Raw genomic sequence first — 15,568 nt, 5'->3', positions numbered from 1 at the left:
GTATTCTTGTGATATGAAAAGAGTGTAAGTGGAACAATATTTTTTAGGTTTGTACTGCATGTAGAAGAATTAAGTTATGCAAATTTCAGTACTGAACAAATAAAAGAAGTGCCTCATAAGTTAAAAATCATTTAGCAAAGTTAAACAGTGCTATTTCTATTAACAAAGCAGTTCTTAACACACATTCTGAAACTGATGAAAGGTGAGTTTTACATGCATGGCTAATTGGGTAAGCCTAAATCCTATGGCTGTTGGTAAGTGTAGGTCCCCTAAAACTTTTGTAAATCTCTTTATTTAAAGACTTTATGGATCAGATCTTAACATTATGGTAAATAATCAATAATCCCTAAAATATCTGCCCATTTATTAAAAACAAAGTTTTCATATGCACATTTCTCATACAGTCTTCTCACAAAGCAGCCGGGCAACCAGGTCTTTAGTACTTTAGAGCTTTAGTAGGAATTTGTATAGGATTTCCTCTCTCTATGGAGGAAGAAGTATTACAGTGGTTACAGACTGACCTATACAGTTTTACTGTATAGGATAAAAATGTTGAAAAACAATGAAAAAATAAAATGTGACTTAACAGTTCTGTGCCAATTCAGAAGTAATAAAATATTTTTCCATTATCTTCTTTTAGTAATATGAAGCTCAACATAGACCTGGCAGATAATATTGCAGTTTGCTGGACAATGTGGAAATTATGTAGGGAGAATATTTTAATGTTTAAAACAATGCTTGTAACTGTCCTAGGCATATTTGTAGACATACAAAGCTATCTCAAATAGATTTAAAAAACAAAACAAAACCAAAAACATTTATACTGATAACTAAAAAAGTTAATTTGTAGGATTTTTAAGTTTGCATGAAAGAAACAATGTAAAAGGACTAGAGCTTCTGTAAAGAAAAGTTTTTAAAGCAGTCTTTTAATTGAGATAGGTGTTACAGTCCCTCCTATGGAGGGAGCTTATTATTTAATTGCTGTGTAAAAATTACTCACAAAAGAATGCTTCCTACTTAACTGAAATCCAACAGTGTGATTCCGTGAATAAGAATGTTCAATCATATTCATATTTTTATAAGAACAGTAGTATAATTCCTGTCTCAAATGTATGATATCACCTTGCAGAGGAATTCTCCCCTAATAGTTTGAAGTCTTTTTGCCGGTTCTTAAAGTTCAGTGCCTGTTAAGACATTTCTTGAAAGAGATCATTACCTGAATTTATTTAGCTTCCATGAACTGAAGTGTGAGGTTGCCAGCTTCTGAGTCAGCAAGATTTCAGTGATTTGATGTTGTGGCATTTGTTTACTTTTATTGTCTGTTTTGCTGACTTGTAATGCATCAGGTGTGCGGTGTGTGCAACCCAGTACTTCATTTATGAAACTTAAGGCAGAACAGATTGCAGAGTGAAAGCAGGCAAACCACTGTATGTTGTGCTAGTGAAAAAGATGCTGGTTTACAATCATTTGTAATTACTGCTGCTGCTATGAAAGGTAAGAATACACTTTAATGGAGGCAGTAAATAAGTGATTACTATTAGAAAAGAAGAGGTAATGTGTGTCTGTCTGGTATCTTCTGTTCTGTGTGGGAGTAGAGTCCAGAAGAGTAATTGTTCAGTTATGTGCTTATTCCATTTACAGAAGAACAAATGAAGTGTTACAAAGTTGCTATCCATTTTATTACTTTTTTTTTTGTTTTGGAGCCCAAGAGGAATTCTTTAATAATTTATGCAGAGAAACAGCGAAACATTTTTAATTTCTTCTGCTGTGTTGTGTTCATTCTGATTTCCTTATAATTTCTTTGATTTTTGGCTATTTAATTATTTAGTGATTATGTTCAAATATGCGAGCCTTTCTGATAAACAGCTTTAAAACGTTGTCTGAATGGGCTAAGTTTCCCCTTTTACTCCTCCCCAATTTGTCTTTTATTCTTTAAAATATGAGATATAAAAAATTTTTGTCTTGCTTTTTAAAGCTGTGGGGAAGAGGGATTTCACAGAAAATGATGGTTTTCAGATGACTTTGTTTATGATTCAGAGAGATATGTGGATCACTTACCGCTTATGACAAATAACAGTAGCAGAAGGATAGCCTGAATTAGAAGATGTCTGGTGCTTTAAAAGGTATTCTGGAATGTTCAATGTGAGGATGAATTGGAATTATTTAATACTGCTTTGCTCCTGACTACAGTTAGTGGATAACATTAAAACTCTTTTGACTTAAATCCTATGCATCCCTTGAGTGAGCCCAGCAGAACTGTAGAGAATAAAGGAAACACAAGAATCAGCAGCAAGCAAGGTCTGAGGAAATGACACCAGATTTCCAGCTGTAGCAGGGTAGAGTGAGTTCATTTGCCTCCAACAATTACGTATATATCTCTGTGTGTGCAAGGCAAATAATCCACTGCAGTATCAAAAGAATTTTGTGCCAGTTTACATAAGTGTAAACAAGCTGTTATAGGGTTTAGTAGTCATATTGGGGGGAAAAGAGCTGGAAGATGGCAAAACAAGATATTTAGAAGATCATCATAGCAGGTTATGCTGTAGCCCTCAAGATGCAATAGGATTCTGACTACCCTCTTCCCTCAAACTAGAATTTGAGTGTAATTAAGTAATTAATTAATCAATCAATCCAGGTAATTGATCTTAACCTGTGTTTAGCTTTGAACTTCCCGTATGTCTTTGCAGTCTTGAAGATGTAGTTATCTGAAATCTTCATGCATTATATTTTACTTCTATGTATCAATCCTCTGTTTATATTATCTTTAAATAATCATACTTACAATAGCAATAATGTTAGTGCCAAAGATTTGTGAAGGCATAAGCTGTGTCTGAGAATAAATTGCAACTCTTAAAGAGAAAATTAGCTAGGCGAACATACTGAGAAAACAACAAAAAACAGATGTGGAGTCTTTTTCAAGAGGAGGAATGTTTAAAAATTTCAATAATGTGTGCTACAAAATATCCTCAAGGAAAAGAGAGATTATCAAACTTTTTTTTTTCCTCTTTAAGGTGAGGAAAACACAGGAAAACAGAAGTAAAATTTCACACTGAAATCTGAAAATCATTGGAAAAGAATACATATTTAGGTCGCATAAAAGTGCAGCTATATACTATAATCAGTTAAAAGCACAAATGCTAATTCTCACAGATATTTAAAAGATTTCATGTAACGTTCTTCATCCATGCCTCTGGTGGCAGTGTGGATGTAAAATCAACACAGGTGGTAGGAATACTCAAGTGGCCATGATAACAGAGCCTTTCCAAACCTGGGCATTAATGGAGTTGAATTTGAACAAATCAGAAGCTGAGGAAGAACAAGGAATAGTAGCTGGAGATACTGCTGCCGTCACAGTATTTCCTTTGTCTGCAGATGTACATTCCTGTAAGCAAGATCCCTCCCACTTTTGAAATCCCATTTTATTTTCCACTGTCACTGAACTTTTTCATAGCAATACTAATTAAATAAATATGAGACCCTTTGTAGTTGTCTAGAGGACTGCGCACTGTCCCGGTAAACAATGACACAGTGTCGGCTATTCATGCCTGCATTCTGCAGTAATTTCTGCATGTAATCTCCCTAAGGAAAAAAAATAAGCTAGTAAAAAAAGAAATAAAAATAGTGTCTGCAAGAAAATCCATTCACGTGCCTGCTAACCTGTTCTTCGTTCTCTGCATGGATTTCTTGTTGAAGATTAAATCAAGCTCATATTCACAAGTATATTTTAGAAGCTACTCAAGTGCCCAATTCTCAGCTTGTTTTAAAACTACATAAAATTTTGGAAGGAGGACAGCAGTTAACAAATCTTTTCCTCGAGCAGAATGGTACAGTTGCATCACAAGGCTAAAGTACATCTCTTCAAAGGCTTATTTCTGAGCAAAAAGTAGGAATTTCTGCCCCAGGAAATCAAGGATCATCAGAAATCTCCCCCAGTTGGAAATAACACTTTTCAGCTTTGCGTTCCTCTAGTGTAATGACCCCTGGCGCGCCTAAATTGGAGAGATTAATTAAACCAAACAATTACACAGAAAGCCCTGTTGCTGATGGTAACAGAAATTAATTATTGTGTTGAATTTATAGTTCATCCCATGAGAAGCAATGGAAAGAAAGGGCAACAACACATGAGAGATATTAGTTAAATTGCTGAACACTGCTAAAGTGGGGTCGCATATTTGTGGTGCTAGTTGTGGAAGATGAATGCAGGATTCCTTCCAAAATATGAACTTCTAAAATTGAGTTTCATAGGAAAGGTGGCAAATGCCCGGTTTGGAAGGGAGAGGTTTCCCCTAAAGCTTTTATTCTGTGATGTTCAAAACTTTGGAGGAGTTTTTTGTGGATAAAAGAAACAGTGTGCAGTATTGAAGGAGTTGGAATAATTCTCGTCAGTGGTTTACCCAGTGGACAACTAAATGTACTTTATGAGTGAGAACTTCCTGCATGTTGCATAATTGCACCTATTGAATCATGGGCTTTCTGTCACAGATTACATTGCTTGATTTATTAAAGAAAATTAGTCATGAGTCTTAGTTATTTATTTTTATTTTATAAAGAATTTCACTTTGAAATTAAGTTTTGGAATTCACTGATTTTAAAGTATTAACAGCCTTCTAGAGATATTTCTGTCTAAACAGTTTTTCCCTGCTTTTTGTGGGGTCAGTTTTATGTCTGTTTTTTACTCTCACCTATTTTCAATATTTTTATAATCTTAGAATAGAATCATTAAGGTTGGAAAATACCTTTTAAGATCACCTAGTCCAAACACCTTGCCCACTAAACCATGTCCTTAAGTACCACATCTACATGTTTCGTGAGCACCTCCAGGAACGATGACTCCATCACTTTCCTGGGCAGGAGGCAAGCAGGCATTAATTTTGGAGCAGCCTTCTTACTTTTTCAGAGACGTGGATAACTTCTTCAAAGTGGAAAAATAATTATCAATTACTTATAGAAGCAAAATGTGATACGGTATGACCATTTAGTCCCAGTGAATATGGCACCGAACGTTAATGCCCTTATGGAGAAATCTGCTAGTCACAGATGTAAAGTGGTGAGAAGGGTGACTAATTCCTCACGTTTCCTGCATTTGCTTTTAAAGATTTGTTTTCTGGGAATTGTAATTGAGAACTTTTTAACTTTGGGAATAGCTGCATTACTATCAGAGAAGATTTTGAGTTTATATGATATTTACACTTTAAGTATAAAATAAATTCCAATCTGAAAAGCTGTCAGTGGATTTTTTTTTTTTTTTTAACTTATTTTTTGCTTATTGAGTTACATTATTTAATGGAGGCATGGCCTTTAAAAATCTACAGCACCGCAAACATAAACATTCTGGCATTTTCTTATTCCAGTTTTCTGCTTGTATTTCATTTATTTCCATGTTTCTTTTAGTGAAGGAAGTGTTGTATTTAGTGTAGCAATTTGGAAATAAAAGTCTAGAAAGAGCTGGAAATATTTGAGATCTATCTGAAAGTAAAATAGTTTTTAAAGTTGTCCCTGTGTGAAATTAAGGTGCTTGAAGACCAAAGTAAAAAAGATAATTAAAAAAAAACTCTAAGATGTAAGTAAATATACTTAAAGTTGTGCCATTGTCTTGACTTCTGATCACCTTTGACAGTTTTTGTTGCTAATATTTCTCATTTTCTTAGAAGCCTGTGTTAGTGAAATGTTTTCTCTAATATTCAGTTTTTTGGCTTATCATATCACAGTGTTTTTAGTTCAGTTTTTTTTATGCTGCATGTATTTCCTGTGTTTACTGACATACTCCATATAAATAATTTGAGGAAGAAAATTCAAATAATCACTTCTCTCTGGAATACAGCCCTCATACTTGTATTAAAATTTAAATGAATGTTTTTACATATCCCTAACTAGTACACCTGAAGATAAAGTAGTTGGGAAAACATGCACATATTTTGGTCTGTGTTCAAGCTGCTCCTTTAGAGGGACACCTATTCAACAAACTTTCATTGTATCAGTGTTAATGTTAATATACTTGAGTTATGATAATACACATTAGTAAATGTTATTTGGCAAGTTAAGAATGTCTACTAGTAAAATGAATTTCATACTTCTGAATGCTGAATACCATGGAAAGACAAGACAGTGTTATGTGAAATGTACACATTATGTTTTTGTAGGAAGATGTATTTTGCTGTCAAGGGTCTTTTTCACTCATGCAATTAATCCAGCAGCAGTTAGAAACAGTCATAATATTTCTGTGATTGAAAGTGATGATGAAACGAGAATGCTGATTAGTAATTGCTTCTGATTGGGCATTTTGTTCCTCCTTAAGCTGTTCAGGACTAAGCCTCAACTGCATCTATTTGGAATGTTCCTGAATTCTAAGGACAAGATTTTCTATGAAGTGTAAAATGAATTGCAAGAATACTTTCACAAATTGTCTGGCATATCCATAAATAGTGCCTGCATTTTTTATGACATTAATTTGTTTTTGGCGTTGTGCTGGTTTGTTGCTGTGTTTTAATGTTCAATTATGTTGGCAATTGCAGCCTTAGAGAAGAGACCCAGATAACTATGGTGAAGGTATTTACCCAATTGAATGAAATTTTGGGTATGTTCTGTATAGAAAAGTTTCTGAAAAGCGTAATTGCTTCAGTTTCTATAGCAGCTAAAGTACAAAATATTCTGTGTTGTTTATTCATGGTATTCAGTCAAAAATCAGCAATCAGTCATGTGGAGAGCTATAGTTTCCCCTAAAGCCTAGAAGGAAACTTTTCTCCTTGGGGTTCATGTTCTTTCTCACTCCTCCACCTTCCTAATAAAAGCATAAACAGATTGAAACAGGATTTTCATGGTAGGCTAAATGAATTAGTCTTTTTATAGCTTTGTTTCCCATAGACGGAGGGATAGTTTGAGTCAGTAATTTAAAGGAAAATGGGGGGAAAAGGCTTTTGAAGGTTCTGTTCACCTATAGAATAGAAGACGGTTATTTAGGATTGTTCGCTTTGCCTTTGCATCCCTTCTTGGCATCAGTCTTACCCCCCTTTTATGAAGTAACTGCAAATTACTGATAAAATTGTATGTGAGATGTAGACTGTAGAAAAACTGGTAGGAGGTAAAAAATGGCTAGGTAATTCCAAAGGCTGGTTTCTTGGCTGTCTCAATTTTCCTTGTTATGTTTAACATAGAAAACCTTTGTGGGGTGTGTGTTAAGAAGTTTCATGCTTTCTGTCAGGGCAGTAAGAATGAACCCAGAAGAGCTTTCAGGAGGGATTTGAATACAGAATTATATAGGTTGTAAAAGACCATCAAGATCATCAGATCAGGTATCAGCTTGACTTTATGAGTCTCAGCATTAAAACATCTCACTTCATATGTTTCTGTTCTTTGCTACTCTACTTCTTATTTTTATTTTTGTTTTCCCCTCTGCCACCTCAAGCTAAAAACTTGTTTGTTTTTTCTCTCCCAGCTGCCACTTTTCCTTCCTTAGAAACTGTTATTATGTCAGTGTCTTCTGTTCTGAATTTTTCATTTGCTCTTTTTGTAATCTGACTCTTGGAAGTTACACCATTGCTAGGCACGTAAAGAGATTCCATTTATGGTCTAAAATTAGCTTTCTAGTCTAAACTTGTCATCTAGGCAACCTCTGCAATCAATAGAGAAAGATAAATACTGCAAGAAGCAATTCATCACATTTTAAGATTATGTTGAAACTGGAGGGATTAATTGCTGGTCTACATTGCCTTTTTCTTTCAGCTGATTAAAGAGAGAGCTCTAGATGACAACCGTGGTGAAATGCCTGATGGCCAGACAGCTAAAATTAGATGAAAAGTATCCTCCTACCTGTTGTGCAACAAGTGATGTTGGTATATTCCTTGAAATAGTTGATTCCCCTCCTGTTTGTAGGCTCCCTTTAGGTACTGAAAGGCTGCAATGAAGTTGCCCCACAGCCTTCTTTTCTCCAGGCTGAACAAGCCCAGTTCCCTCAGCCTGTCTTTGTAGGGGAGGTGCTCCAGTTCCCTGATCATCTTTGTAGCTCTCCTCTGGACCCTCTCCAACAGCTCCCTGTCTTTTTTGTACTGGGGGCTCCACACTTGGATACAGTATTCCAGATGGGGCCTCACAAGAGCAGAGTAGAGGGGGACAATCACCTCCCTGTTCCTGCTGGCCACCCCTCTTCTGATGGAGCCCAGGATACCATTTGCCTTTGAAGCTATAAGGGCACACTGCTGGCTCATGTTAAGATCTTTATCTATCACAGTATGTGTTTGGATGCAGTTTGATCAGTATGATAATATTTGATGATTAGTGCTGGACATAAGGAATTGAAATTGTAAAAACACAATTTGGAGATGCATATAAGACTAAATATGGATAAATATTATATGTACAAATTTTGTGACAGAGTTGTTATGACAAAATATTTATCAATTACAATTACTCCTGTATTAAAACTGGTATTTAGACTTCTTATGTTTGACTTTTTTTAACAGTGCTGTAACCCACTGCTGAACCAACAAATTGGAAACAATTCATAGCATCAAAGACTTCAGACTGATGCAGCCTATCAAGTCTTCAAGCACTGTGAACTGAAACTACAAATCTTGGAGTTTGTCACCTGGGTCAAAAGGAATGCTTTTCTGATATTAACGAGGACTGGTACTGCCATTATGACGACCCAGGAGAAGTGGCTTAACCTTAGTCCTGGAGAGTTCTCTCAGCTTCAGAAATACGCAGAATGTAAGTACTGTCTGAAATATATTTTTACATTTTTTTTCTTCCCAATTATTAGCTCAGAATTACATGCTTAGAGGACAAAATCCTAAACATGAGAAGTTAGATTTAAGTGGCAGTTCGTAAAGTCTGATAGGAGTTGATCTAAAAATGTTCAAGAGTATTTCAGATTTTTTTTTGTATCATAATTAATATTTTTGTAAACAAAGAAAATAGATTTAGAAATATTGTTGATTTATTACTAAAGGAAATGTTTCTATACAAAGTATAAAACCTGTAAGTAAAATTAAGATTTTATTTTTTTTTTTGTGACAACGTGACATTTACTTAACTGTATCAGTGTAGTAATCTAACAGAATAACCATAAAATCATTGCTTTTCTGGAAGAGCTATCAGTATCAGGATAAAGTGATTGATAAAATTGGATGAATTGTTTATGTTCAGATTTGTGTTTACATATGAAATAAAGATGTGGTGGCTTTTAACTCTATTGTTTCAACCTTCCTTTGGCTGTCTGGAATAGGAAGGTGCTAATTGTATGAAACTGTGATTTCTCTTTGCATAAATAGCTAAATGTCTGAGACAACTAGGATAAAAATGCTAGTTTTGTATTATGGTTGATATATAATTCCAAGAGAATACAATGAGTTATGGGCCAAGTTTTGTATTTGTGATCTGTCCGATTTAATTCTCTTAAATACCTGAATAACAGTGTCTTTAAATATATAATTAATGCTTACAAATGCTTACAAATGAATTACAAAATAAGTTGGGTTTAGCATTTTTGAGATGGTTACATTTTTATCTAATGTTCAGAGGTATGAAACATTGTGACAATAGATACTTATTACTGTATAGAAATTAAAATGTATGTGACTTTAGTGAGTGATTTTGTGACTTATTGTTTATTAAAAGTTTTAAAAGAAATAGGAAGACTAGATGAGGCTTCTGGTTTTTGAAATAAAATATCCTGTAATACCAAAAAAAGTCTTGGAGTCACTTGCAAAAAGGAGAGATTATCTGAACACCAGAAGGTATTGTGGGAAGGTTAGACTTCTGGGAGATGTATTGAGACTGAAAAGTCTTGGTTATGAGCCCTCTGACTTGCCTTGCTTTGTTCTTAGGAGTGGGTTTCTTTGAAAGACTGTGAAATACAGTAGGGAAGGTTCACTTTTTTTTTTTTTTTTTTTCTTTTACCTGCTGATATTTGATATTGTCATTTGATTGTCATTTGCTCAGCCTTTAATTTAGTTTGGTGTATGTGCCTTACCTTATAAACCTTAGCTTGAATTACATGATATTAACTTTGGAAGTTTTAGGCACATACACTTTCTTAAATTTACAAAATATAGTCTGTCATATGCCTGTCACCTGGAATGTCAGTCACTTTTGGGTCATATTGTTAGTGGCAGTCAATCATATCTACTTAATGAGGTCACTTGAACCAGTGTTACATTTTACAACTAACTGGAATATGAATAGAATTATTCTCTTAAGTTTACTATAAATACATATATTGGATTTTTTTAAATCTCTGAGCTCAATGTATGCATGTATTTGATAATAAGACACATCATAAGACTGAAATAAATTAGAGTTTTTCTGATATCTATATTAGTGTACATGCATTTTGGTGTGCAAAGAAAAAGTAATAACTCTGAATGATAAGGACTAAATTAAAAGAAAACATGAAGAGATACTTAAACTATTGGAGAGGAGCATGATAGACGAGACTGCATCAAAACAGGGGTAGCCAGCAGGGCGAGGGAGGTAATTGCAATCCTCTGCTCAGCTTTCATGAGGGCCCATCTGCAGTACTGCATTTAGATCTGGGGACCTCAACACAAGAGGGATGTTGAAGCAGGTCCAGAGAATGGCCACAAGGATAATCAAAGGACTGGAGCATCTCTTCTGTGAAGGTGGAGGGAGCTGGGCTTGTTCAGCCTGGAGGAGCAAAGGCTCCAGGGTCACCTCATTGCAGCCTTCCAATACTTAAATAGAGTTTATAGGTAAGATGGAGATGACTTTTTAAGTGATCTAATAGTATAGAACAAGGGGAATGGCTTTAAACTGAAAGAGGGAAGATTTAGGTTAGATATTAGGAGTGACATTATTTATTTGAAGATTGGTGAGGCACTATCACAGGATGCCCAGAGAAGTTCTGGATATCCCATCCCTGAAGTGTTTAAGGCCAAGTTGTATGGGGCCCTTTCCAAGCAACTAGATGATTGTTAAGGTTCATTCCAATCCAAACCATTCCATTTGATGGTTAGCCAGAGTTCAGAATTCAAGAGTTAATACCTATGTATTATGTTGCTGTGATTGAATACTAAATATTGGTACTAGGTGAGTGATTAACAGCATCTGCTATAAATGATTCAAGACAATTACTTTAAATAGATGAGTCCAAAGAGAGTGCATGCTCAAGTGCCTTATACTTATCAGTAGGAGACTTTAAGCACAGAATATATTTTGTGATTATTTATTTGGAACATGTGCAAGTTTGGTTCAAAATATTTGCTTGCTTATTTCCAGGGAGGAGTTGATATTCTGCATTGTAGGTGCCTGTCCACGAAAAAAGAGTTCTTCCTAAAATGAGTTTGTGTTCTGCATGATAGCAGTATTGGTATAATTATTAGTACAGTTATTAGCGTATTAGTTAGCTATTAGTGTAGTTTGTCTTCCAGTTCTTCTTGCATGAACTTCACGATAGGCCTTCTACCTCTGTATGCAGATAATCTCCTTGATGTCTCATGAAAAAGTTCCTGCCACGTCTTTTTACATGCAGTACGATTATCAGCTTTATATAACTTCATTGCCTGGTGAACACAAACCCTGAATTTAAAATATCTTTCCTGATACATACCAGCTTTTTTCAGTATCCATAAATGTAACTGAACAGCAAAGGAAAGTATGGATTCTTCACCACTTGGCTCTGGTGAGAGAACATTCTATACTTTCTCTCTAAACAACACTTGGAACTTGGCAGTGTGTAAACATCTTCCAGTTAGTCAACATCTTCACAACAAACTAATTCACTGTAGTTATGATTGAGTGGAATAATGTCCTATTAAAGGATGATATTTGCACAGTCCAAGGAATATCTGTCTATAATTTCATTTTACAGAAGTATTTTTCAGCTCAAGCTGAGTCAACTTTATATTCACAGTATAAGACCTTTCTTCAAATAAGAATTGGGGAATTCAAGGGAGTTTTTGGAATGGCTTAAATATTACTTTAAAATGTAGAAAAATGTCTTCGTAGAATTCAAAGAGCATACTAATTAATACTTGGCGCTTTGCAATTAGTTTGCATGTGTGTGGGTTAGTGTTGTGGGTTTTTTTTTTGTGAATATTTTTTTAAGAATAATTATTTCCAGTGACAGTTACTCCTCTCTACTGCTGTTCTGAAGAACAGTAGGCCTTTATTTAGTCTTAAAATACCTCAGAAGAGAAAATGAGAACTGAGATAACTGGGATGCTCATTCAGTAATAATAATGTTGCCTATACCAAATACATATACTAATGCAAATACATGTACTAAGAAGATAATTATTTTTTTCCTTTAGATTTCATGATCAGATTTACTTATGGGAAAGAAGGTGAAAAGATGTAGGATATTTTTGCATAAAAATCTCACTTAAGGTATATAGGATGAGGTAGACATGGGATTAGATGTTTAATGTAAAGATTTATGAGGCAAGGTTTATTTCTTCTTAAATATACAGTACCAGATATATGCGCAGTTCTGTACTGCTCCTACTAGCAGCTTAAATTGTAAGGACATTATAAAAAAGTCATATAAGTAGTATCACTGTAATTATTAGCTGTAGGGTAAATTCTGTCAATTTAGGGTGTTTTTTTTTTTTGTTTGTTTTGTTATTGTATCATCAGTCAAAAGAACTTCAGTAATTTCATGTTTGTTGTAGTCCAAATTATAGTGATTAAAAATAGTTAAAGTGAGACTGTTTCATGATTTAGCTGGGCTTTAGAAGAAAGAAGTCCTTCCTTTAATAGGCACGGAGAGGCAAAGGAAAAAGCCTCTGAGCTCTGGCAGCACGTATACTCCGGGGAAATAGCTTTGTTTTTTTGTAGTCCTTTTGAATTTGTCAACAAAATGTGCCCTGAGGACCAAGGCTGGAAAAGACTTTTTGCAAAATTTTTGGCAGGTTTTTTTTTTTTTTTTTTTCCCAGGCTGGTGGAGAAGAACTTGGGCAAACTATCACAGCCTGAGTGCTACTGAAATGGCTATGAGAACAGGAACAACATCAGCAGCTTGTCCTTTTTGTATACCATCAATTGCTACTGTAGGAACTAAACCGTGCAAGAATGTTGTAGGGCAACAGGAGGAAAAACTTGTGAAAAAGATTTCTGAAGAGAAAGACAAAAGCTAACAGAAGTTTTGGTCCTGAGTTAAACTGCCAGAGACTCTTGGGTGGGTTTAATTCTGTGGTCCTCACAGATGGAAAATATTTTCTTTTACAATGGTTATAAATGATAACCTGCAGGGAACTTCATACATGTGGCAGATGGCCACCAGCAGCACTGAAAGCTCTGGGCTATTACCCAGTCCCTCAGATGATCCCATGCTTCTGGCACTGCATTAGCTTCTGCTAATCATAATGAGGGACTAGGCCACATCAAAGAATAAAGATTGCTGAAAGCAAGTATTTTTTATTGTTTTTAAAGGGAAGAAAAAAAATTGCTAGTGATTACTGAGAATATTTTTACCCCATATACTAGGTTTTAGGAGTATGTACTTTCCGCTGCTGTTAGTAAAAATGAAGGAAATAACCTTCTTTCTAAGTTTTCTCGGAGAGTGTAAGACTTTAGTGGTCCCAGATTGCAGAGAGAAAATACTGTAGAAGAGACTGTTTACAAACCCAGAATTTGAGCATTTAGAATCTCTGTCCATGCTTAGTGTATGATGAATAAGTTGCTGTTCCTTCATCAGGTGCACCTGGTTGCCTCACTAGGGGTTGCTAATTTACTTGACAAAAGTGCTGGGCAAGCATCTTGCACTTCTGCGTTTAAGAATGAAAAGGTGATCCCAAAACCTGGAGGAGATTGTAATGTTTACCCAGTCTCACTGAGGAAAGTAACTTGATACAAATAAGGGAGGAACAACCAATTTTATTTTCTCCTTTATTTTTAGGGTAAACAAACTATTTTCTTGATTTTGCTACTAAGTCATCAGTGTTTTGTTGAGGTTGAACTGGCTGTTCAGATGTCTCATAAGAATGAAGATTGTCAGAGCTCTAGACCGGTCACTGCTAACAGGCTTGCATTCACTCTTGGAGATGCTGATAGATCACCATTCTTAATATGGTCAGACTCCCAGGTGCTGGCCTTTGTTGCAGTAGAAGGGAATGACGCATCAATGACAATTAGTTTCCATTTTCAAGGGTATCTTTGCAAGAAACAAATTTAAAGTGTTCCTGTGAAGTCCAAACAAATTCTAGTTTTCAAGTTTCTGTGGAAGTGAAATCCACTGAATGTGGTGACTGACTGTGACACATCCTTTCTAGAATCCTGAAAAGCAAATGGTGTCAACTCACCTTTGTTTCTGTTTTCTTTGACAAAAATAATGATTTCTTTCTAAAATAGAATCTAAAAAGATAAACACTGCCTGTCATTAAGATTCATTGTTGCAGCATCAGCTTTTACTGGCTTTAAACACGCATTGTGGTTATTACAAATATGACATATGGTCATAAAGTTATTGAATGTATATTTATACACTGTAAAATGTATAAACATTGATTATGCCTTTGTTGTATTTCCTGTGTTTCTGTGTATCTTCAATATTTATTTTCATTATGGTTTGGTTGTTTCTACGGACATCTGCATGTAAACAGTGAGAATCTTTTGTTTCTTAAAAGTTTGTCTGTTCCTACTGCTTATTTCCTATTGCAAAGATTTGGGGGATAATTCATTTGGTTGCTGTGGAAATGGTTCTGATGTCACAAACATAGGATTCTAGTTTACCAAGCTCTGAAAAAGCAAAGAGTGGAGAATGAACTAATTATGGAGTCATGTGGCTGAAACTCAGCTCTGAGTAAAAGCATGTATTTTTTGTCCTTGTGCTGTACAAAAGCGTGAAAAAAGTATAAATGATTACAATCCATGAGTCGTCAGGCAGACTGAAAAAGTAGCTTTGTGAGAGGGAATAATTCCTCTTGGCTTTTATGAAATTAAAGTACAAAGAACCAGGAGACTGTGGGGCTTCCCTCAGCCCAGCAAAGCATTATGCTTTCAAAAAGAAGGGGAGAGCAGCTCATTCACTGAAAAGATCGTATACTGTTGTTATTGCTTATGCTGTTCTGTCTCTTACAGATTTCTGATGAAAGAAGTCAAAGCATTCTTCTTTGTTTCTCTTGAAAACAGGAGAAAAGTTGCTATTGATGATTCAGAATGGAAGATGGAATCTTCTATTTAAAAAAAAAAAGAAAAGAAAAAAAAAAAAAAGAAAAAAGAAAAAACAAAACAAGTAGGCTTAGGGCTTCCTAATGGTGTCTCTCAATCTCTTCCTTATGCATTTTGCTGGGGATGAAGAGCCCTGGGCTGCATTTCTCTCAGTTGTTTTCTGCTAATTAAAGAAGCAAAATTGGATGTAAAATGTGCTTGTAATTATGTATGTTTTCGTTGTTGTTGTTTTTAAGCACTGAAAATATGTTGCATTTTTGTGTGGCCTTGGAAGATTATTACTGAGTGTTATGGTGTGCCACTGCATGGTTTTGTGTTTGCACTGCAGAATTTAATGGCATTTTGAGGACGTTATTGACTACTGCATTCATTTTTAGAACCCTCAAGTTTAGTGGGGATCATAATTAATTATTTTATTAAAGCTTGTGTGGAAGTGGAATACTGA

The 15,568-nt window shown here is 35.1% G+C and overlaps 1 protein-coding gene across 2 annotated transcripts in view; it reads left to right on the top strand.

The window, feature by feature from the left end:
• Positions 1-15,568, top strand: part of DGKB (diacylglycerol kinase beta) — a 368,802-nt gene that overhangs the window by 17,853 nt on the left and 335,381 nt on the right. For both annotated transcript variants that reach the window (XR_007378050.1, XM_048950623.1), the window contains exon 2: positions 8,457-8,703. Coding sequence is in view for 1 of the 2 variants with exons in the window: in XM_048950623.1 (XP_048806580.1) it covers positions 8,634-8,703 (70 nt within the window). In the remaining variant the exon portion in view is untranslated. The remainder of the gene's footprint in view (positions 1-8,456; positions 8,704-15,568) is intronic.

The sequence above is a fragment of the Lagopus muta genome, chromosome 7 (assembly GCF_023343835.1).
Source record: "Lagopus muta isolate bLagMut1 chromosome 7, bLagMut1 primary, whole genome shotgun sequence".
In the NCBI taxonomy this organism is placed as follows: domain Eukaryota; kingdom Metazoa; phylum Chordata; class Aves; order Galliformes; family Phasianidae; genus Lagopus; species Lagopus muta.
This window is presented reverse-complemented; position numbering and strand designations above follow the sequence as displayed.